The sequence below is a fragment of the Brienomyrus brachyistius genome, chromosome 11 (assembly GCF_023856365.1).
Source record: "Brienomyrus brachyistius isolate T26 chromosome 11, BBRACH_0.4, whole genome shotgun sequence".
Lineage (NCBI taxonomy): Eukaryota > Metazoa > Chordata > Actinopteri > Osteoglossiformes > Mormyridae > Brienomyrus > Brienomyrus brachyistius.
In genome coordinates, this window is record NC_064543.1 from 27,079,743 (window position 1) to 27,103,986 (window position 24,244).

At 43.8% G+C, this 24,244-nt stretch overlaps 1 protein-coding gene and 1 long non-coding RNA gene across 17 annotated transcripts in view; both read right to left on the reverse strand.

Moving 5' to 3' along the window:
• The window catches only part of LOC125751680 (pleckstrin homology domain-containing family A member 7-like), a 75,178-nt gene that overhangs the window by 32,993 nt on the left and 17,941 nt on the right, over positions 1-24,244 (reverse strand). For 7 of the 16 annotated variants that reach the window (XM_049030820.1, XM_049030818.1, XM_049030817.1 and 4 more), the window contains exons 1-2: positions 11,919-12,076; positions 5,025-5,108 (exon numbers count right to left, since the gene is read on the reverse strand). In XM_049030820.1, coding sequence (XP_048886777.1) covers positions 5,025-5,108; positions 11,919-11,968 — 134 coding nt within the window. In that variant the 5' untranslated portion in view covers positions 11,969-12,076. Of the gene's footprint in view, positions 1-5,024; positions 5,109-9,550; positions 10,396-11,918; positions 12,077-16,746; positions 16,793-17,111; positions 17,231-24,244 lie in introns of those variants that run through there. The other 9 variants (XM_049030829.1, XM_049030827.1, XM_049030831.1 and 6 more) reach the window with 3 other exon arrangements.
• LOC125751694 (uncharacterized) lies at positions 595-5,007 on the reverse strand. The gene is made up of 3 exons (XR_007400730.1): positions 3,824-5,007; positions 3,734-3,778; positions 595-3,688 (listed from the first exon to the last, which is right to left on the reverse strand). It is a non-coding gene; the product is annotated as an uncharacterized LOC125751694 (long non-coding RNA).

Sequence of the window (24,244 nt, forward strand, 5' to 3'; positions counted from 1 at the left end):
GTTGGGAGGTTCTAGATTTCACACTTCTGTACCTCCATCATGAGGGTAGAAGTGTGAACAGTCCATGCTGGGGGTGTGTGGGGTCTTCGAGGATGGAGGCAGCTCTCCTCTGGACTCTGTGGTGGTAGATACTCTGCAAGGAGGACAGTGGAGTCCTGATGATCTTCTCTGCAGTCTTCACCACTCTCTGCAGGCATTTGCAGTCCATAGCGGTTGTGCTGCCGTACCACATGGTGATGTAGCTGGTCAATGTGCTCTCCACAATGCAGCTGTAGAAGTTGCTGAGGATCTCGGTTGACATACCGAACTTCCTCAGCCTCCTCAGGAAGTACAGCCGCTGTTGAGCCTTAACCAGCTGTGTGGTGTTCAGTGTCCAGGTGAGGTCCTCAATGATATAGACAGCCAGGTACTTAGAGCTGCTCACCCTCTCCACTTCAAGCTCCCTGATGAACAGTGGTTGGTGAGGCCTCCTCCTCTTCCTCATGTCCACTATCATCTCCTTTGTCTTCTCCGTGTTGAGGGTGAGGTTGTTGTCCTCACACCATGACACCAGACCGGCCAACTCTATCCTGTAGGCCGCTCCGTCCCCTTTTTTGGGTATTGTGTATAAGCAAACAGAAACAACACAAAACAAAATTTCATTCACCTTTGAGCTCCCACGCAAAGATGTCATGTAAGAACACAATCTACACCACATAGCTAGTTTTGCATTCCTGGCATCCGAGTTACTTTAAATCCCAACTTCCAGAAGCTGAAAGGATGCGAAATATGCAGTAACAAAGATTCTTCTATCGACCCAAATGACAGAATTTCTTTATTGCCCATGTCATGCTTAAGCTGAACTACCAGGTACTATGCCATACTGTTAATGATGCGAGTCAGTGAAAAATAGTACAGCTGGCGTAGTAGAGCTAGATATCTGACCAACAGCCCATGAATTCATGAGGAGAAAGCAAGGCCTCGGCAAGGAAGCAAGGGAATTCACCCCTCAGCCTGCCGGTGATCCATAAACTGAGAGATCCACATCAGATAGGAATACTCCGGAATACTCTTCAGTAGCAATACAACTGTATCGAGCTAAAGATTCTGATAACTAATATTATTTTATATGGTCAAAAATAAACAGACACCAATAGCTTTATTTAAACAGGTGTTTATGACTGACATAACAGAGTCAATCTGTAAAACTGTAGAGAATCACAAAGGTCAATACATAGAAAAAAATATAAATATAACAAGCCATGTTATAACCTTGTAACTTAGAACATGTGAATAACATGAACTCTCAGAATGCATTACACGATCAGATTTAGTACATCGTTGATGCTACTCAGCAGAATAACAAAAACATCACAAATTATTATCATGTACAAAAAAGTACTTGCATTCCATAAGTTTTGTCTGGTAAATATACTTTTTCCCTTTACGGTTAATCACTAACAACTCTTTGGCCAAACTTAATGACCTGTGAGAGCTGCAAGATACAACACAAGAAGGACAGTTCCCAGCATTTCCCCCAGTGAGAGAGCTTCTTTTCTCATCGTCAGTGTTTAAAGAGGCACCATTGGTGTTTCACCTGCAGAGTTTCTGCCAATGCCAGTTCTTTCATGGAACGTTAATATCGGTTAATTCTATTGGTCAATTGGCCAAAGCTTAATACTGAGCCAATCTGGGTTAATAGCAGAAGAAAAGGCTGCATTGGCTGTGATCTAGTCATCCCAGGGATGTTTATTTTGTCCACACAAAAGACCTGCTGCTTCAGCTCATCATTGAGTCATTGTTGTACACCTGTCATGTGCAGCCATCTAACTAATAAATTGATCTGTTGGGAAATCAATCTTTCAGTTAAACTCAGATGTTCAACATGAATGGTTGGTTAACTGTGCACTTTCTGACACCAATTACCACAAAATCTCATGAGTTTTACAAGTTCAATAAGTCAACTGAGGTTTCAGTTGATCCAAAATCAATGATGACTGTCTTTTACAGCTGTGCTTAAGGTGAGGACAGAGTGGAAACGCAGACACGTGTTCCCGTTGTAATCAATGAGAAAAGCAGCAGAAGCTGCTGTTTCACTCTGAATTACAGCCCCCTCGAGGAGCTTGCACGTTTGGGTGACGCTCGGCACATCCCCTGTGATCGTTTTCCTGATTTATTTTCATTTTGTTTACAAGAACTAGAAAATGTGCTACGGATATTTTGTCAGGAAAGAGAGAGAAATATCAGGTAAGTTAGACTTAAGTCCAGGAACCTGGCCAACTAGGACACCACCCAACAATGACCATCACTTCCTCCCAGCATGCACCTGGGCTCTGCTACATTAGCGTCTTAGCAGACATTCATCAATGAATGTGGGAGTGTAGGGCCAAAGGAGCCAATATCTGTACCCTCTATAAAACACACAGAATCAGAGGCGTCAGATGTATGTGGGACTGCTAACAGGTGTTTTCTCTAGTAAGCAACAACAATGTAATATCCATCCATCTTACATAACCATTTTTTCCAGTACAGAGTTGAGATGTAAACAATAGGCTACACACAAGTAATTTATCACAAAGCTCTTTACAACCGCCAATATTAACCAGGCTCATATAATTCATTATTACGGGCACCTCAAACATTCAACCTGGAAGCGCTGCACACACATTCAAGGATAACAGTTTCTACCTTGGACAGATGGAGCTTTGGAGTAATCACTACTGCAATCAGTTATGTAAAAATCACTTTTTGAATAAAGTTTAACTAACCAATAGAGGGGGAGGTTCTTTTCTTTTAACCTGATCAAGATCATTCTCAAATACATCCAATTTTCTTGTATTATACTGAGGAAGGATGTCAGCCAGTTGTACTACCAGGGGGTAAATGATATTGTTGGGTGTTGTCTGTTTTTTTGGGGCATCCGCAGACACATCCCAAAGCCTCAGCTGTCCTCAGCATCCCTGCTGCTGGTGCCTCATCATACACACTTATGCGGAGTGGGACAGAACAGTGCTGCTTTTCTACAGCAGCAGTCTTCTCCATCATCGTTTGCATTCGCTGCACCTGACCGCGGCAGCCCTGTAAATTGCCTTGGGCAGCAGTGTGGTCAATGGAAATAAAACAGTGGAGAATGTTCCGGTATTTTGACGGCAATATTTTAACAGAGAAAGGCCTCAGGGTAAGAGAGTAAACAGACAAATCACTGGAACTTCCTGGGGACTCATGGGTGCTTTAAAGTCATTAGGATTCAGCAAGTAATGAAGTCAGCTATACAAATGAGGCCCTTCAGGTGGCCTCCTCAGCAAGCTCTGCAGACACAGACACACACCCACACAAAGGCATACAGACAAGCACAGACACCCAGCTGTTAATTAAAAAGGCTGCCTGTCTCCGCCTGGGTTGGGGCTGGCTTCATGGGGCTGTGTGACACTGGCCTACACACCCACCTCCCATTTTTCATCTACGTGGCTTATAACCAGACCTCACCTCCCTGGGAAGGCAGGGCACCATAATTTAGTGGGCCTTTGAGGGAAAACTCAACAAGTCACTTGCTTACAAGTCAATGAATATAAACGCATCTACAGAGGCAGTGTGTGAGTGTTATTCTAAAGCTGGTCTCCTTTCAGTGTATGCAGTGTGTGGGTGTTATTCTAAAGCTGGTCACCTTCCAGTGTATGCAGTGTGTGGGTGTTATTCTAAAGCTAGTCACCTTCCAGTGTGTGCAGTGTGTGGGTGTTATTCTAAAGCTGGTCACCTTCCAGTGTATGCAGTGTGTGGGTGTTATTCTAAAGCTAGTCACCTTCAAGTGTATGCAGTGTGTGGGTGTTATTCTAATGTTAGTCACCTTCCAGTGTATGCAGTGTGTGGGTGTTATTCTAAAGCTGGTCACCTTCCAGTGTATGCAGTGTGTGGGTGTTATTCTAAAGCTAGTCACCTTCAAGTGTATGCAGTGTGTGGGTGTTATTCTAATGTTAGTCACCTTCCAGTGTATGCAGTGTGTGGGTGTTATTCTAAAGCTGGTCACTTTCCAGAGTATGCAGTGTGTGGGTGTTATTCTAAAGCTGGTCACCTTCCAGTGTATGCAGTGTGTGTGTAATATTCTAAAGCTAGTCACCTTCCAGTGTATGCAGTGTGTGGCTGTTATTCTAAAGCTGGTCACCTTCCAGTGTATACAGTGAGAAACAGCTGCCTTACACCCACTGCATTACAACCACTGTGATGGCATGGAATATATAACAATAACAACAGCAAATGTTATTTGTAACACATTTCTCACTCCTGGTGTGCTAACCAATCATTTGCATTTTTATTAGAACTCCTATAGCAAATGAATGACCCCAGTCAGGTGATCAAGTGGCTTTATATGGGGCAGACTAGACAAACTTGTGGTCATACTAGTTCCAAGCACTAAATTGTCATGTTAGGGGACGGTCAGGTCCCATAGTTCTACACCAAAATTCTGTTTTGATTTCACCCCGGTAATGTGATATGTGGTGATACTAAAGGATGGGGAACGGGGAGCACCGGGGGAGGATTATCTGCAGGGCTGCACCCGGATGCCTAACGGACTGCCAGAAATCAGCTAGGTCCCCAGGCTCTCTGAGGCATAAAACTCTGCTGTCCTCTACACAGCCTCCTTGTTTTTGTAGGAAAGATCTGAATGTTGGAAGATACTGCACCTTTAAGACCTAAGAGTGCCAATCTGTAGACGGCCATTCCACCTGACCAATCACCTGCTCTCTTAATCTCCTTCTCCTATGGTCAAACAGCCCAAAAGTTAAACATGGCCTCCCTCCCGAAACATCGCACTTTCAAATAATGGGGTGCCTACTAAACAGCTGTGGTCGCCTTTTGAAATTTACAGTTGATTTTTGGCCAGATACTGGCAAATAACTGGAGAGAGACATGACTTATAGCTGCTGAAGTGTGGAATACATTAATGTAATACCTTCCAAAGTAATTACTGACAATGGGAGCAGCAGAGAGCCATCAGATACAAGGTCACACTATCGATAAAATAAATGCATAATAAAGAAAATACTCACTTCTCTTGCAGCATAAAGTCAATGTTTTCACCGGAAATCTCTCCTGTCACTGGGTGCTGAAACGTAGTCGTTCGCTGGTTATGGCTGAATGAGTAAAGAGAGAGGGATGGGGGGGGGGGGAGCAGGAATATCGCAAAGGCAGAGTTAGCTTCCTGTCACACATTCTCTCTGGATCACCCTGCACCAGCTTGTCACTTTAATCTAATCTATTCCGCGTTCGGCCTCAAGCTGGGAATTCTGCAGGAATACACTAAGGTTCCAGACGGGCTACGACATTCCCAGCAGTGTGCGGTCCGGCTAAGCCAGCTCCAACTATTTCACGCAGTAGAACCGGGGCCTTGGCACAGATTCCAGAAAATGCTGGAAGTTTATGGATTCCAATAATAGCAGCTCACTCACCGGCTGCGGCGCTAAAAGCTGCTCCCTCAATCTGGGCAGACTGAGCAGAGGCTAAACCTCACTGACAGTCAATGTCACACATGGGATATGCTGCACTTTCCTTATCAGCTCTTTATAATTCAATTCAATTCAAATAACTTTATTTGTCCCTGAAGACAAATAAACTCACACTAGAAAATGTGGACTTAGATTTCATCAAACATAAACTCAGTCCTGACTGTTTCCATCCGTCTGTCCTCTGTCCATGCATCTGATTGTCCATCCATCCATCCATCTGTCTGTCTGTCCATCCATCTATCCATACATCAATACATTGACCTATTGCCGTAGCAGGGGCCTCTCGATAGGAGTAACAGCACGGACTGCTGCCATTACACTTCATTCATGCATAACCTTTTATTATCCGGCAGCCTCTTTTAATTGCCGATTGCACTAACCCTCCAGCAACAGCCTCCAACAGCTTGTTTTATCCATACTTGCAGCTAGGTTGTTGAAACACACTTTCTCAGAGCAGAACAGAGGGATCAGGATGAAATTTTCAGTACCTTCATTAAGCCAGATATTACTGTTATACGCAACCTTACATTTCCTGTTCTGTTCTACATACACTGGCTTGCTGCCTCTTTTATTTTGGGGTTCTTCTGCTTCCCTGAGCTCGTCGCAGGTCAGAAACCGGCCTTTGGTGAAAAAAGACACCTCGTCACAACAGAGGAATCCAACCCAGCAAGTTTCCGTGCAGATTCATACCAGCTGTGCTGAGCCTCGGTTCGAAAAGCTAGTTGTTTTTACCTTCCATAGGACGCACCCTACCGAGGGGGGGACCATGAACGAGCCTCAGCACAGCATAAACCTCAACAGGAAGGCCACAGTGCCCCATGTCGGGCTGATAGCCCTGAATATGATGAGGCACCACCCAGCCAGACGGGTCTCTCGCATCCACTTGTCACATTCAGCAGAGAACAGGAAATATCACGCTAATTCAGTCATTAAAAAAGATACATGGACACAAGGAATGCAGAGGATCATCTGACTGGGTATCAGTGTAAAACGTGGGGACGAAACTTAGCTGGGTGGGATGCAATGTCTCTTTAACACAGAAATGCTCTTTAACATTGAAATATCCATTGTGTTGCTGGGTGAGTGTGTTATAGCATTAATGACTAGTAATTATCTTTGTTTCCAAAAGTGTGGAGATATCGTTAGACCTTGCCTAATTTTAATTTCATTGTATCTTCATCTAAGCTACTGTAATACGCTTATTTTTAGCCCTAATAAATGTTTTTTTTTCCTGCCTGGAAAGATTTTGAAAAACAAGACACATTGTTCAGAGCTTTGTTTGCTCTATTCATGATGGTCCATATGAAATCCCCTCAGTCTCAGAGTAACTAAATCAGTTCCTTATCTTGTACCTTCTTGTCACTGACTCGGTACCATCACAAAACCTTTTTAATGTTTGTGTTGGGTTGATGTAACAGCACCGACCAGACCCACATCAGGCTGGATTCCTGATGCACACAGAAACCGCTTTTTATATAATGTTTACTCGTACAATGGCTGTAAAGGTGTCTGCCTCAGATAATGAGCATTAAAAATGGTCTTTATCCACAATAACAGTGCCGCAGGTGTCTGCTGCAAATCGTGAATTTTCCACTTTATGACGACCCTCCCATAAAACAGGAAACAGATAAGAATAGCTCATCCGGCCATTCGCCCACTGACCACCTCTAATTTTCGTCAGTTTTTCCAATAAAAATAATTTCGGTGGCAATGGAGTTGTAAACAAACGTGAGGACTGTTAAATGGAAGAAGCTGGAGTGTGGTATTATCACCATGGTGACTTTTGGTGCAGCATTCTGAGGTTCTAATGATGCTTTTCACATTTATGGAAACGCGGCCTCCACAGGACAATAACTAAAGCTGACACTTAGCAGATACAGCTCTGCAATGGGAAGGTGACAAGAGACAGCAGGCATGTTCCTTAACTCTTACAATGACAGTTTACAAGCGTAGCGCACAGCTGACAGCTTGAAACACAAGAACATGTGTTGGTCAAAATCTAGAAAGCAAGGGCAACAGTCAGTTACAGCACACAAAATGTTGCTTGCTAGCTGAATGGGACACCAGTTGAAAGCAAAGGGAAGGTTTCAGAAGAGTTTTCAGAGAAGCTTCAGAGAGAACATTTGCATTGAAATCACTGAGCAGTCTAACATTAAGCATTTCAGAAGCAACAGATGACCAAAAACTAACATTAATGTGGCAGACTTGCACACAAAAATACTGTGAAAACAGGATGTGTTGCAACATCCCCTTAGCATACTCCTCACCCCTCCACAGAGACCTCTATGGTACACTCTCTTCATTTAGCTGCGCATTCTGGGAAATTTAAAATTTCAATTCATTAAAACATTTGTAGAATGTGCCTAAATTGACAAGTGTTTTCACAGCCCCCCTTACACATCACAATAACACAACAGGAATTTTAGCAACCTTGCTTTGCAATTGTATATTCATTTCACTGACATTTACTTATTTGGATTCTTAAATTCACACTGGACCATCAAGACCATGAAATGAGATCTAAGTTCAGCTTTTCACATGCTGGTTTCAATTCAGGTCCGCAAATAAACACAACTCAAAGACCTGAAAAGAAAACAACTGAACAAGCAGTACTGTGCAAACTACACTCCTGACCGCTCTGTGTGGAGAAGGTCAATCAAGAGTCTTGATGAAACAATGGACAAAGAGTATGGAATGATTCCACACACATGCTGCATTTTAAACCCCAGGACAAGCAGGATTTTGGTGTCCTTTGATTTAGGCTCTATGGTGTTAAAGAGGGCCAACATTCGTCGACATACTGCATGTCTAGTACCTGAGTGACCAGAGGACTGACTTTGTCCCCATATTGTGGACACACACTGCTAAAGCACTGATGACGTTTAACAACATTTATCTATCACATCAGATATTCCCCCGGCTCAAGCTCAGCACATTTTCGGACTGTGGACAACAGCACATGCTGTAGACAGATGGACCAGTGCGCTCCTGATTTAACAAATCTGTTTGAATTGCCCTTCTATTTTGAGACTGTTTGTGTGGCAGTCCTTAGGTATTCACATGGGACAGACAACAGGCTGATGAAAGCTGGCAGAAAGAGATACAGTTGCCCCAGTAAAAACATCATATCAAGTAAATGAGAAAGCTAAGAAACTGATGTAGATGCTGATATGCATACAGGAAGAATGATGGTCTTTGCGTATCCATATGTATTTTTAACAGTGTCTTAAACAGTACCACTTCCACTAACTTAGTGTATAGACCGTCATATGAACTGGCTTGGGACTCCTGACAGCAGAGATGGATTCCAAACGGCCTTTCAGTAAGTGGGTGGATCCAGCCGAAGGCCACATCTGTTTGAAGCTTTCCATATTCAATGTCTTTGAAAAGTAAATAAGCCTGGAGTATTGTGTTGAAGTTTTTTTTAAAGCAGTCCTGGTAGTAAGTATCATGGGATATTTGTGATATGAGCAAAAGCTGCTTATCTTGGCCCCATAGACTGTCATGAGCATGTGCTAGAGACTTATCGCCTAGTAAGATCTCTGCCCTCACACCCATTCATTATTCAGACCACAGACGTGTCCCTTAACACCAGCAGGGAGGGCTCAGTGATGGCAGGTCATCAATGAAAGCAGGGAAAGAGGCGCAATGCTCAGCACCCAGTACCCTGTAGTTTTTCTGGGCTGCTGCTTTCCTCCGGGGTCAGCTCACATAACATTACCACCACAGCTGAGCAAATTCCTCAAACAAAACATGCAGAACAGAATCTCAGTCCTTCTCCATGGTTATTCCTGGCAAAGGACAACCCCTGAACTCTGCGAGAATCCAAGGTCCGCCCACGTGCATCACTATAGACTTCCCAGAAAAACATGGGCCTTCAGTAATATCTGATGGAGCCGGAAAACAAGCTGTAGCCTCGGCCATTCTGTGTTTACACTACTGCAAGGTTCGGGGCTTTTACTCTGAGACACCTGTAAATGCCATCTTTCTGCAGCAGGTCGCCCATGGTAACTCAGTCCGATATCCGGCCTCCCCACCTCAGCCTCTGGGAAGTGACCGCACATACTGACCTGTTCCTTCATGCCCGATTACCCTCTTCCCAGCTGTCCTCCTCCTCTTGGTGCCCGTGACCTTCCTGGCTTCAGAACAGCCCTGATTCAGTAGCCACATCCAGTCACGAGTCCAGGTATCATAATGTCTTACCCTGGTAAGCTTTTAAAAATCCCAGCGGTGATGCCAAATTCTTGTTCCCGTCTGTATCATCGGAATTCCAGAGAACTGCATGGAGCTTATTAGTCCTCTGCTTCTCTTCCAACCTTCTTGCTTAATTCTTTCTAACAACAATACTCTTACCAACAGCTCAGGAAGTGCCAAGAGTTATAAAGCTGATTGCAGTTGTCCGGTCGTCTTCCAGTAAAATAAATTCCAGGTTTAGTACCTGTTCCAGTGCCCAAAAGAATCTTCTGCCCAATTAACTCCTGTCAAAGTAGCCAGAGGCCACACTTACACTAAGGATAGCACAAAACTGAAATTCAATTCCAGTCAACATAATTTATTGCTTACAAGAAAAGATTGTAAGCATTAATATCGATTGTATCTGGTGCTGCTAAGGGAAGAATTCATCACTCCTCTGCACTGCAGCTGCTGATCCTAGGAGTGTGGGGTGTTGTGACACTCCTTTGACTCCTTTCATGGACGGTAGGGCTCTCGGTTGCTTATTGGATGAAGCCCCTGGTTTGGCCTCGCTCCGAGCCAATGAGAAGCAGCACCTCCACTCTAGTATTGCAGACTATGACAGGCAGCAGTGGAATGCGTGGAAAGCCTCTGCATCCAGAACCAAGAGGACTTTGTGGACAAGTTAGCAGAAATACCCATATTGTGTTCTTTAATGAGCTCTTCTGCAGTTGCACCACTATAACAACACACTGATCTCATCAGGGGGAAAAAACTGTTTCCTCTTCAGGAAAGTGGGTGGTATTTACTCATGGCCAAAGTAAATATTGTATCTGATATGGGGCAAGTTTGCTTAAAGGAGAAGCCCCACCAAAAACTATGATCACACACTATTTGTTCCATTACTATAACGTCAAAAGCCTTTAATATCTTTTATACATGCTGATGCATGTGCCTTTTGTGTGTATAAGCACTACATGTTTGCCAAAGCTTAGGTTATCTGAAATCTTAAAGCAGAAAACTGAATACAGATTCCCAGAAATACTTATGTAACATTACTACAATCATAGTTTCTCTGAGACAAGACTTAGATTAACAGTATAGTTCTTCTAAAAACCCATAACAGAGAGTGACATATTCTGAAACAATATATAATGTCTCTGTTTGAGTAAAAGAATTTTATTATATTTACACTATATTTTATATAGTGCCAACCATATAAAACTTTTAGTCATTATACCTCATTGGCATTTCATTCAACGGCATCGATTGCAGAGCGTTAAATGTGAGCCGCAGGTGGGGGGATGCTGTTCCAGGGAGCTTCAGAGAGCCTAGCGCAGCTCCACATTTCAGCAGATTTACACGAGGGAGACGACCCGAGTGCAAAACGTCTACTGCAGCTTCGCTCATGCGTATTAGCTGAGGAACAAGGTTTCATGGGATATTTATAACGAGGTCATGGAGAATATAAAGATAAATCATTCCGGTAAGCATCAGCGGTCAATGACTCACCAGCAGGTTGTTAGCTTTCAGCTATGTCCGTCTGTGGGACCTCACAGTTGAATACAGGATCCAGATGCGAATAAGGCTAAAAGAGCACTTAGTGAATATGTCTTATGAGATGCTTTCGTTATTAACAGAGCCATGCACTGATGTCCTACAAATTTAAATTAGAATAACTCTTAAAAATCCATGGGGAAGGTGTCCCGATTTATGCTATAAAATGAAATTAATGACAGTAAATCCATTTTTATGCTATGAAACTACAAGCTACATGTGGGGCTTTTAAGCAAAAGACAGGACCACTGAGAAACCTAAGGCCCCACAGCATACAATCCTCTTGGTCTGTTGACTTTCACAGGGCGTATAACCCCTACTGTGGTAGCAGAGCCTCTTAAGGAATCAAGCATTTGGCATTTGCATTTGGCCATGCCCATTTATACCTCTCAGGTAGCTTTTAGCTAGAAACAATTTGGAGTTTTTCAAAAGGGATTTTTCTTGTTTTTAGCAGACAACCACAAAAGAGCACGAGAATCCCCCTTTGTTACTTCAGTACAAACACAACATGAGACGACACTGCTAGTAACACAGGCAGCGAGCAAAACAGAGAGATGAAAGCGCATTTCTGCTGCTGATACCGACCTGTTACGCGGGAATATCAATGGACAGCCCATGCAGGACTTCAAAGACTGCCCAGCGGCAAACATGCTCGGCGAGACCTCCGGAGCGCCCCGGGGCGACTGGCCGCACAGGGAGCGTACTCACCGTGCGAGCGAGCGATCCATGGCAGGGGCCTCGGGCCACGGGGCCGGCATTTCCTCACACGGCCAGCGAAGAGTGAAACCAGCCTGCTCGCCACAATAGATCACCAAAAGTGACACAGTGGCTTGTTGCCTCTCACGGTGGCATGCAGCAGAAGGGGCGTGGCCACATGGAAAAGGGAGGGGCAGGATGGCACGCTGAAGCACGGTCAGAAAGGCTCCCACTTCACCACACTGAAAAGTTTTAAGCAAACTAGCTGGAGACATTAGTATAACATTAGTAACGATACATCTTTAAATGCATTGTCTTAAATCCCAGCATCCTAGCTAGCTTAATTTTGTGATATTTTTATGTTTATTATGAGGTTAGAACTACCCCAAGTTAGTAGAGGAACCACCCTTGACAGCCTGGATCGTACTGTGGATCGGCAAGGCAGACCCCAGACAATGTGATGAGCCTGTGCTCTCAGCTCTGCTTGGGAACGAGCTGCACAGCTGTGCCCCAGCTGCTATTGTGTCCCTGCTCTCAGCCTGCATTGTTCTAGGCTGCGGATGTCGATAGCGGCCAGGCCAGGAAGACAGGTCAGCGGTGCTGAGCATTGGGTTCCTGTTATGATACACACAGTGGGGGGGACCACATTCTGCGCATGGCTGGTGGACTTCAAAAGCCAGATCCTACAGAGACAGCACCAGGCCCTGAGTGAGGGGGATTACAGGCAAATTCTGCAGATTATTAGATGTTACCTACCAGCATATCTTCTATAAGCTTCTATAGCTATTCATGCTAGGGACTAATCAGTACCTCAGTAAACATGAGTCGGCCGGTTTGGAGTGTGACCGAGAGCATGTGTATGTGAGCGTGTCATGTGACTGACTATTCAGGGTGTTTCCTGCAACAGGGTGTTTGTGTGTGTGTGTGTGGGGGGGGGGGGGTGTTTCAAGTTATTACCTCAATACACACTTTGCTTACTGCATGTCTTCCACAAAACACATAGCAGATGGAAAACCGGCTACTATTTTTCATGTTTGGAGCGGAGCTGTATTACACCTATTGCTACTGGCAAGAATCTGTTACTGTTGAATTAATATACACCAGTTTGCAAGGTAATACAGATAAAACCAACAAGAAAAAGTGCACATCACTGCAGCTTTGGATGACAGACTCACTGTACAGTACATTTTACTCCACTGCAGAACATAATGTAGAAAGAACAAATCTGAACTGAATTGCTGCAGAAACCCAGTTAATGATCCTTGTTTAGTACTGGAGCAACATGCAAGTCTTTATATGCATAATTTTATTAACTTTGCCATAATAAGTAACTTTTAGTTACCGAACAGCAGAAGACTTGGGAATAGTTAGGGTCAGAAAGTTAAAAAAGTAATATTTTGAACATTTGAGCTGACAAAAAAACACTGTGACTGTGTTCATTGTCACATAGGCAAATGTAATATATATTATTATTCACTTCAATACTTTCAAATCATTACCAATAAGTAAAGCATCTGTCTTTCTTACGGTGCAATCAGAGTAAGCCCTTCCTCAAGCACTCTACTACTGCTGCTCAAGTCCGGTCACATCAGCACTCTGACTGGTGCATTTGCCCATAATTTACAAAATTATAAATATTTATTAAGGGTATTTCAATGCAGCTCATCATGGAGACTCTTAGCTTCCTCCTGAAGACTGTGGGGGAGGAGAGAGGACAGTATACTTCAACTGGTAGCAGAACTTATCAGAAACCATGAAGAATCAATTCGGTAAGCTGAAGATATCAGCAAAGCAACACCAAAATCCGTCTGCTTACATACACTAGAAGGACAAAAGTATTGGGACACGTGCTCATTACACCAATAGGGACTTTTATGACATCCCATTCTAAATACAGGTATCTTTAGTAATATGGAGCTGATCCCCCCTTAACAGTTATAACAGCTGCCACTCTTCTGAGAAGGCTTTCCACACAGTCAATTCGGAAGCATAAAATTGTCCAAAATGCTGAAACAAAACAAGTTCCCTTCACTGGACCTAAGGGGTCTAGCCCAACCCCTGAAAAACAACCCCATTCCATTATCCCTCCTCCACCAAACTTTACAGTTGGCACAATGCAGTCAGGCAGGTAATGTTATCCTAGCATCTGCCAAACCCAGATTCATCCATCAGACTGCCAGACAGAGAAGCATGATTCATCACTCCACAGAACACATTTCCACTGCTCCAGAGTCTGCTTTATACCACTCCATCCAATGCCTGGCATTGCGCTTGGTGATGTGAAGCTTGCATGCAGCGGCTTGGCCATGGAAGCCAATTCCATGTAGCTCCCGGTGCACAGTTTTTGTGCTGGGGTTAATGCCAGAGGAAGTTTGGAACTTTGTAGTTATTGAGTCAAGAGAGGACTGAAGACTTTTACACACTACATGCTTCAGCACTTGGTGACCCCACTGTGTTACTTTATGAGGTCTGCCACTTTGTGCCTGAGTTTTTCTTGTTTCTAGATGCTTCCACTTCACAATAATACTCAACGGATGTAGTCTAAGTGGTATCTATCAGCAAATAAATTTCAAAAAATGACTTACTGCAAAGGTGGAATCCTATGACAGCACCACACTTAAATTCATGGAGCTCTTCAGAGCGACCCATTCTTTCACAAATGTTGGTACACTTGACTGCATGGCTAGGTGCTTGATTTTACACTGTGGTAATGGGTCTGAATGAAACACCTGAATTCAATGATGAAGAGGTGTGTCCCGATACTTTTGTTCATATAGTGTATAATCAGGTTTCTGGGTCACCAACAGACATTAGGGGCCATTTTAATGTGAGATTCAGGGCTAAGACTCCCTGAAAACGTGACACCTTGTCCCACTCCATGACACAATGAGGAGGGCAGCTAATATCTTAGAGTCTAAGGAGCACAGCAGCTGTCGCCCCCTAATGGCAAATCGAAGGAAGATACTCCATACTCCATCATGCCTGCGATCTATTATATTCACAGCTGGATAAAGTAATATCATCTCAGCCACCGTAAAAGAAATTTTAATAATTATTAGTGTTTTTTTTTCCTGTCATACTCATAAATATTTAACATAATTAACATGGGAGTTGATAAATAGACCAGTACAGACGCTCCTCTACTTACAAATGAGGTACATTCCGAACGGTCCTTCGTAAATTAAAATGTTCGTAAGTCGTTATTCAACATCATTTTAAAGGTAAACGCAAGTACAGATAACTAAGATATGCTGGGAGTACGCATGCTGCGCAGAAGTCGTACTAGGCGGAATTGGCGCACAGAAAAAAAAAATTGATATTGCAGACAGGAAGCGGGAGCCCAATAAACACAATTTGGACTTACAGTCCTCTTCGTTTGTATGTCTGAAAGTTCGTTAGTTGAAAGTTCGTAAATTGGAGCGTCTGTGTTATCATAAACATGCACGGTAGCTCTATTCAAACTGGAAAGAGTTACAAGTAATAAATTATCTTTTAAAATTCAAACAAGATCATTTTATAATTTTGTATGTGAAGGAAACAGGGAAAAAAGACAAAAGCATAGTTTAATGGGGGAAAGTAACAGGAACATAAAAAAAACAGCGAATGTTTGCTTGAATGAATGAAAAGATGGATTCTTAAGAAACAAAACCAAGCGTCATCTGCGGATTTCTCCACTTTGTGTAGGTGTACGCTGCCCCGTAATTTAATTAGCACAGTGTTTTTTTTGGGAAGAATGGCGTGTTTGAAACGCTGTTTGCTCGCCCGTCAGCCTGTCCTTGGCGCAGCGCTATTTCAAAATGAAACCGTCCTTCAGGACAGCAACACCATATTTTCCTGTCCCATAGCGACGCACATGTGAAGATGCACTGTACATGAGGTTTCTCTAACAACCAATCCACGGAAAGCATGTGTTGTACAAAATAACTCCCACGGCAGCATTTGTATTTTTGTGTCTTTTTTCAGGTTTCAAGGTCTGCTACTTTGGCTTACAATAAATTCTGAGACAACAGTCTGCTGCCCGTAGAAACCACACATGTATAGATGTCATTCATGGAGCATCAGAGTCAATGGCAGCAGCTCCAGAAGCCAGAGCTAACAAAGTCAGCCACCAGCATTACAGTCCCTGACAATATAGTATAACGATATATAGTAAGAAATGTTTGTCTAGCCATGGAAGCCTAATTTAGCCTGACAATTATAGCAACTGAATAGCCATGAAACCGAAGGAAGATTGTAAGACTGCAATAGAGGATGAGGGAAGCACAGGCTTCATAAGGTAAGACATTCTGGACAAATTGTTTTAATTGCAAGAATTAAGAATGAAGTACTATGATGGGCTGGCCCCCCATCCTAGGTTGGCTCCGGACCCCCTGCGACCCAGAAGGATAAACAGTTGGAAAATGGATGGATGGATGGAAGAATGAATTACTGTCAAAACGATCACCATATTCGTCAACAGATTTCAGTTACAGAAATCACACAAAAGACTCAGAGGATGGTTCTTCCCAGAAGGAGCGTTTATAATCACAAGACATAACATCGATGTTTGCAGCATAGAAACATTATAAAATGCTTTGCACTAATATTTATATTTAAACTCTTATTTACGAATGATTATATTTTTTGTCCTATGACAACTAGAATCTTTTACCTACTTAGAGATGTTTTATTGGTGAGGTAAACTTTGGTTCAAGGTTATTAAAGAAGGCCCTTTGCGGGCCTGCAGAAGCCACTGTCAGGCCCATGTTCAGGCTAGTGAGTTAAATATCACGACTGAGAAGGAGAGCGACCACACGCAGGTCACTTCGGACAGAGCTCACACTGCTTCAGCCTTACTTGCCTGTTATTCGTTGCGGATTCATCCGAATAGTTTCAGCCAACAGGACCTTCAATAGTACAGGGATAGTTTAGTCAGATAGGGCTAACATCATGCTCAAAGTAATGTTCAACAAAGGCAATATGCCATTTGCTTTCTGTATTTATATGAACCAACAGTAACATTACAAGGAAAAATCTGTGCAGTCAGACACTGAATTGATTCTCTGACAATTTAAAAACTGATGGAGCGCATTTTTCATGCATTTTGATCTCAAATTACACTGCCTTATCGCTCCAACTTTCAGGCCACAAAAGCTATTAAAATAATTAACTGCATAGATTAAAGGGAACGTCACACATTTGTTTAATTACATTGGTCAGGTTTACCTTAAAACTTGAAAAACTGGAAAACTAGTCCAACATTCCTCAAGGTGGTTAAAATATTCCCACATCTGCAGGAATAAGCGCTGCGAAGCAGCCAGATCCACACATGGGCCTGTAGAGAGCAGCCCAAGTCAGGGGATAGAGAGATGGCAGGAAGACTCTAGAGGAATGACAGACAGTCATTTTGGTACCAGGATGGGAGCGGGGGCACACAGAAAAGCAGCCCTTCATGGTTACCTGACAAACTGCCCTTGGACGGACAAACAGATGGATGCCCCAGTCCGTAATCATACTCTGTGCTCCGCGTAGTGCTTATATGAGCACCCAACAGCCCACATGATCACACATCATGCACATCCGTATGACACGTCCGTATGACAGATCCGTAAACTTCCTACATGACAATGATGTCTTTTTGATTTTTGACAATCACAGCAGAATGGAACAGATTAAGTGTTTATTTTGTATTTATTTACAAATGAATAGCTAAGACATGGGGCTATAGGTGCTTGTGGTTTTGTGTATTCTTCCCATGATTGTGAATGTTTTGTACAAAAAATGTGTCATTTGAGCATTTCCAAATTGCCCTCAGAGCCTTTCTGCTGACAGCCTGTCGTCCCATGTGAGCTGACGTGGCCGGTGATTTCTCTGATGTGCTCCAGGTTTGCTTTTGGGTCATGGATAGAGGAATACGTGCAACGGGCTCATGCAGAGGTCTTTCCAAAAGCCCTCAAATCTGTCAGGCCAACAAGCTCGAAAATGTCTTCAATCTAGATGTGACATATAGCATTGGCTTACACTATGTAGAAAAAAGGCTTTTCTGACACTATAGCAATGAAACAGTTTTACCTTCCTTACTCAGCGTTCCCATCTTAAAAGAAAAAGCGAATGCTGTGACTAGTCCGCCACTCTGTGCTGTCAGAGCTGTCAGAATGTCAGCGTTTATCCCAGGCCTGATGTGCAAAGTGATCTCATTCAGCAGATCGTCTGAAGACGTGGCAGTGATGAGACCGGCCATCACTCCCCAGCCTGGATGAGCTGACTGGACTCTAGGTGACTGTATTGTATGCAATCTTCGTAAACCATCCATTCTACTAATCTCTCTGATGCCCAACACACATTATATGCTGATGGAAAACTTGTCATTGTTGGTGAGACACAAACTATATTTCTGAATTTCTCACACTTGGCACCATTGAAATTACAAATTACCATTTTCATGTTAGTGTCAAAGTGGAGCAAATAAAATTTCTCAGATTGGTTAAACTCTCTGTATCTTCAAGGACAACCTACCATCCATCCATCCATCCATCCATCCATCCACCCACCCACTATACTCTACCCAGGAATCCCTGTCAGGGTCATGGGGGGAAAGAACCAGCACCAGGCACAAGGCGGGTTACCACACACTGGATGGGCTCAAGGACAAGCTTGTTGTAGAAAAATTACCAATCTTACAAAAGTACTATAGAAAAAGAAAATCCATCTCTGATGAAGAACTGCTCATAGAGGGATTGAGGAGCAACAAAACGAACATGCAAACATATATACACACACACACACACACACACACATACAGTCATTTAAGTCTGCTCACATTTCAGTGTGTGTCAGCAATCTGACAGCAGAACAAAAATCAAAATCTGTATAAATAAAAACTGTATCAGTCCTATTCCTTTTCTGTAAGACATTTCATAAACCCTGACTGAATCAAATAAAGGGGTAAAGTTCATAACGCCTACAAAAAATTAATCACCATAACAATATTTACAAGACATAAATCACTAACAAGGATTACACTTTCATTGCAACCACGTGAAATTTTACTGGAGCCGGGTTTCCTTGGTGTGAATAGCAGAGCAATTCAAAACTAAGGGCCCAGGTCACTTGCATGCTGGGAACGTTTCAGTAGATGATACAGCAGGTGAGAAACAGAGTTGAGGGGGAATCCTTTAAGCCTCACAGTTCCCACTTAATAACTACACAAACACCCCAAAAACTGCCAAGCCAAATCGAGATGTGGCCAATAACTCTAAACACTTGGTGCACTGGCCTGTACCACCAAACCGCCGTGTGAACCAACCTGGAATGCTGGTTCTGTTCCCGGCCGTGTAAAGTGAGAGCACACTGGGGCTCGACCCACATTCTCCCACTTTAAATGGCTGCTAATAAGCACTTTCTTCATCTTAGGTGCCACACTTACTCCTTCACTAGCCATAAAAAGCAAAGATGTAAAGGCAGTATAAAGGCTGTTAGGTTTGCGTGTAATAAATTGTACTTTAAAATGCACATATAATAGCACCTTGCCTTTGTTGTGTGTGTTGGGGGGGGGGGGGGGCAGGTGATTTATCTATGCTAAATTATTCTACATGTCACTCTTTATAAGTGATTCGTAGGGATCTGTTTTCCTACAACCCCAGTAACAAGAAACAAGGAACAAAACCAGTAACCATCACTGCTTTAAATCCTCTTTGATTCCCAAAATGCAATACTTGTGTCTGATGAATTGCATAATTTCCATTTCCCCCCACAGCACCTCCTTACACCTGTGGTGTCTTACTCCAGTGCCCACCTGGCCCCCATCTGTCTCTGTAAAGCGAAAATCTTCCCCCAAAAACCCTTCTAGTCATTAACCAAATCATGTGTCAAGGTTCTCAAAACAAGACATGAAGTGTTTGAACTTCTGCATTAAGCGGTCAACTCTTAACCAAACACTTAAGCCAGTACTACTGTGCCTCGCATTAAACAAACACAGCAGGGCTGAGAATATATACACCAAGTTGTTGGTAGCTGCTGTTTGTCCATGAGCTCCTCAGCGGAAGGATCCTGTAAATGTTGTACTTTGTATAACTTGGAATGCTCTCTTCCTGACTGCAGAAGCAACTTTCATTTGAACCGCATTAGCGACATTTCACGGTGTCCGGCCAAATGCCAGAGTCCTTTGAATAATCCTGCCAGACGTTATGCATACACAAGAGCCCTGCGACCATCAATAATTAACAGGCAGTCACCAAGTAGCAGAAGCAAAGGTCGCTGAGGGGGAGGTAGGGAAATAGCCCAGGACCAAGGGCACGAGCCTATGCATGCAAAGCTGGGCTTGTGAAATGAATGGGCTTTTTATTTCCTATCATATGAAGACAGTGATAAGATCACAGTCAGAGAACAGGAGATGAACCTTCATGAATGCTCATCTTCAACAGCCAGCCCAAACTCACGTCAATATTAAGCCACAACCAAGGAGACACCCCAGGCGCATAAACACGCTCCGCACAGAGCTGACCTGCAGTCAGTAATATATGTATTGCATTTACTAATATGGCATTCTTCCCAAATTCTGCATGCATCACAAACTTGCCATAGGCACATTGAACGCATGTCACATGAGAAGAGATATTAAGTCTGGGCAGTGATATTATGCATATATATGTGCGATTTCAACACCGAGAACTTTTCGAATGCTCATATACCCACAACAAGAACTCATATTTCTGGGTTGTATGAAAAGGAGCTTTAATTGGTGCACAGCAAACACAAGGAACATTATGAAATAGCCAGAATTCCCATGGGTTTACCCTTGAAGTGCCCCCCCCCACAACAACCCACATATACACAATACACACTGAGGGAGAAAGAGCTAGCAGGCTAAAGGCTCCACATGCCGGTCCAGAGAGATCCTTTTACTGGTCATAGGAAAAGGGAGGTTTCATCTGGACATGAAAGGCCAAACTACATGGGACAGGAGAGAAAACCAAGGGGCTCCAGGAGAAAATAAAGATTCAGTACAGGGCAGTAAACAAGCTTCAGCAGACTGCACAAAAATGCCGCCCCGTCATCCCTCAACTATTACGTTCACAGCTTCCAGCTACAGAAACACATGCAACACAAGGGGATTGGTTTCAAAGTCTCTGGTGAACCTCCTCTAACCCTGAAAATAACATCTGGAAAGAATAAAACATCGCAGGGCCAAGAAATACTACTGAGAGGGTTTCTCGTGGTTCACATAACGCACAAAGATCTTCTCCCTTCATAGTAACAAGCACGCTCACATTGTGCCTCTCCTGTGACGTACTGAGCATGCTCACATTCTGCCCCTCCTGTGATGTATCGAGCACACTCACATTCTGCCCCTCCTGTGATGCATCGAGCACGCTCACATTCTGCCCATCCTGTGATGTATCGAGCACGCTCACATTCTGCCCCTCCTGTGATGTATCGAGCACACTCACATTCTGCCCATCCTGTGATGTATCAAGCACGCTCACATTCTGCCCCTCCTGTGGTGCATCGAGCACGCTCACATTCTGCCCATCCTGTGATGTATCGAGCCCGCTCACATTCTGCCCATCCTGTGATGTATCGAGCACGCTCACATTCTGCCCCTCCTGTGGTGCATCGAGCACGCTCACATTCTGCCCCTCCTGTGGTGCATCGAGCCAGCTCACATTCTGCCCCTCCTGTGATGCTTCGAGCACGCTCACATTCTGCCCCTCCTGTGATGCTTCGAGCACGCTCACATTCTGCCCTTCCTGTGATGCATCGAGCACACTCACATTCTGCCCCTCCTGTGATGCATCGAGCACGCTCACATTCTGCCCCTCCTGTGATGCATCGAGCACGCTCACATTCTGCCCCTCCTGTGATGTATCGAGCACGCTCACATTCTGCCCCTCCTGTGATGCATCGAGCACGCTGACATTCTGCCCCTCCTGTGATGCATCGAGCACGCTGACATTCTGCCTCTCCTGTGATGTATCGAGCGCGCTCACATTCTGCCTCTCCTGTGATGCATCGAGCACGCTCACATTCTGCCCCTCCTGTGATGTATCGAGCATGTTCACATTCTGCCCCTCCTGTGATGTATCGAGCATGCTCACATTCTGCCCCTCCTGTGATGTATCGAGCACGCTCACATTCTGCCCCTCCTGTGATGCTCACATTCTGCCCCTCCTGTGATGCATCGAGCATGCTGACATTCTGCCCCTCCTGTGATGCATCGAGCACGCTCACATTCTGTCCCTCCTGTGATGTATCGAGCACACTCACATTCTGCCCTTCCTGTGATGTATCGAGCATGCTCACATTCTGCCCCTCCTGTGATGTATCGAGCACGCTCACATTCTGCCCCTCCTGTGATGTATCGAGCACGCTCACATTCTGCCCCTCCTGTGATGCTCACATTCTGCCCCTCCTGTGATGCATCGAGCATGCTGACATTCTGCCCCTCCTGTGATGCATCGAGCACACTGACATTCTGCCCCTCCTGTGATGTATCGAGCACGCTGACATTCTGCCCCTCCTGTGATGTATCGAGCGCGCTCACATTCTGCCTCTCCTGTGATGCATCGAGCACGCTCACATTCTGTCCCTCCTGTGATGTATCGAGCACACTCACATTCTGCCCTTCCTGTGATGTATCGAGCATGCTCACATTCTGCCCCTCCTGTGATGTATCGAGCACGCTCACATTCTGCCCCTCCTGTGATGTATCGAGCACACTCACATATGTGCACTGAGACTCTAGTCTCCTCTTCAAAAATCTCTATGCTTTCCCTACTGTTCCACATATGACCAAGGCAGAATCCCATAACCCCAAAATAACCTGACAAGCCTCATAAAATAAACCAGCAAGACTAATGTCTAGTACAAGAATAGACTACAAACTGGGTACACTTGCAAACATCACATTTAATTTTTTATCATATTTAGCTATTGAGAATGTTTAAGCTGTTATATTGAATGTTAATGGAAACAATCATTCCTCCACCTTCCATCCATCTTCCCTTACAAGGTCAAGCTGTAGCCAGAAGCCTCACTTATAAAAAGAACCTGGCACGCATGATTAAGCAGTGAAAAGAGTATTACCAGGTATTGTACTGTTAACATACGTTATGGGAAAGCTTGCTGGCTTTGAATATTACACCATCTCTGGGAGTGTAAAGCTTGCATCCCTTTTCCACCGCAGGCTCTCCCTCATACCCTGGCCTCCTCATGCAGTCCATAAATATACAGTTCTGCTAAATGTAAGTCTAATCCTAAACCTGAATTACTGTATGGGTCAGCAGGCACACACTTCCTGAAACAGACTCCTGACACCACACCCCACCTGAAGCGGCCAACCAACTTGCAGAATCGGGAGGCAGGCTGCTGCTATGTCATGAAACTTTACTCCAGACGTCTTTTCCAGTGCGGAGTACTGCATATTGTAATACAGGTTACATAAAATAATGATAATACCGTATTACGAGTCCAAGAACAGAGGGATGAAGAGAGGAAGAGCACACAGATAGGATACCATGGTGCTTAGATGTAAGGAAGAGCTTCCCCTCCTTCATCAGTGGGGAGATAAGATACGATTTCGGTATTTAAATAAAAATCAGGTCACAGCTGCTGTGGTAAAGCATTTTTTTTGCTGACGTTAATCTCAAAAAAGGCATGTGTGACACCACACGCAGACACGCGCGCACACACACAGGTTTGCAATTATAACATTGTGAGGACTCTCCATTCATTTCTAAGGGGAAAACTCTAATCTCAACAAAACGACCTTAACCCTACCCAGCCCTAACATGACCATAAGGACCCAAATAAAATATAAGACTTTCTACTGTTTTAGTCTTTTGATTGCATTCACAAATTTTTGTGGGGACCTGAAAAATGGTCCCCAAAACATCAAAATAACAGGATTTCATCATATTGTGGGTGAAATTTGGTCCCCACAATGTAATATAAACCTAATCCACACACACACGCATAAAAAGTGAGACCCTGATTTCCCACACAGACTCATATCATGAACAATACTCTGTTGTCTTTTTGTAGTTTACCTGCAAACAGCACAATTTAATGGATTCATATACAAACTGTATTTTCCTCAAATTATTTTACACTGAAAGACTGATTAAACTTTTCAAATATCCATGCAATGACCAATTCCAAACAGTGAATTATATTAAGATCATATTATCATATCTAGGGTATGTAATTATATCTTTGATACTATTTTGTGATTTTGCATTATAACATGCAGACCTCCCTGACAATTTATACTTTTCGGCCAGTTATTCGTGGCTCACAGAAAACAGCCCATTTCTGCTCTCTCTCTAGTGCGAGCTGAAAACGGAGCACTTCATAGTGCC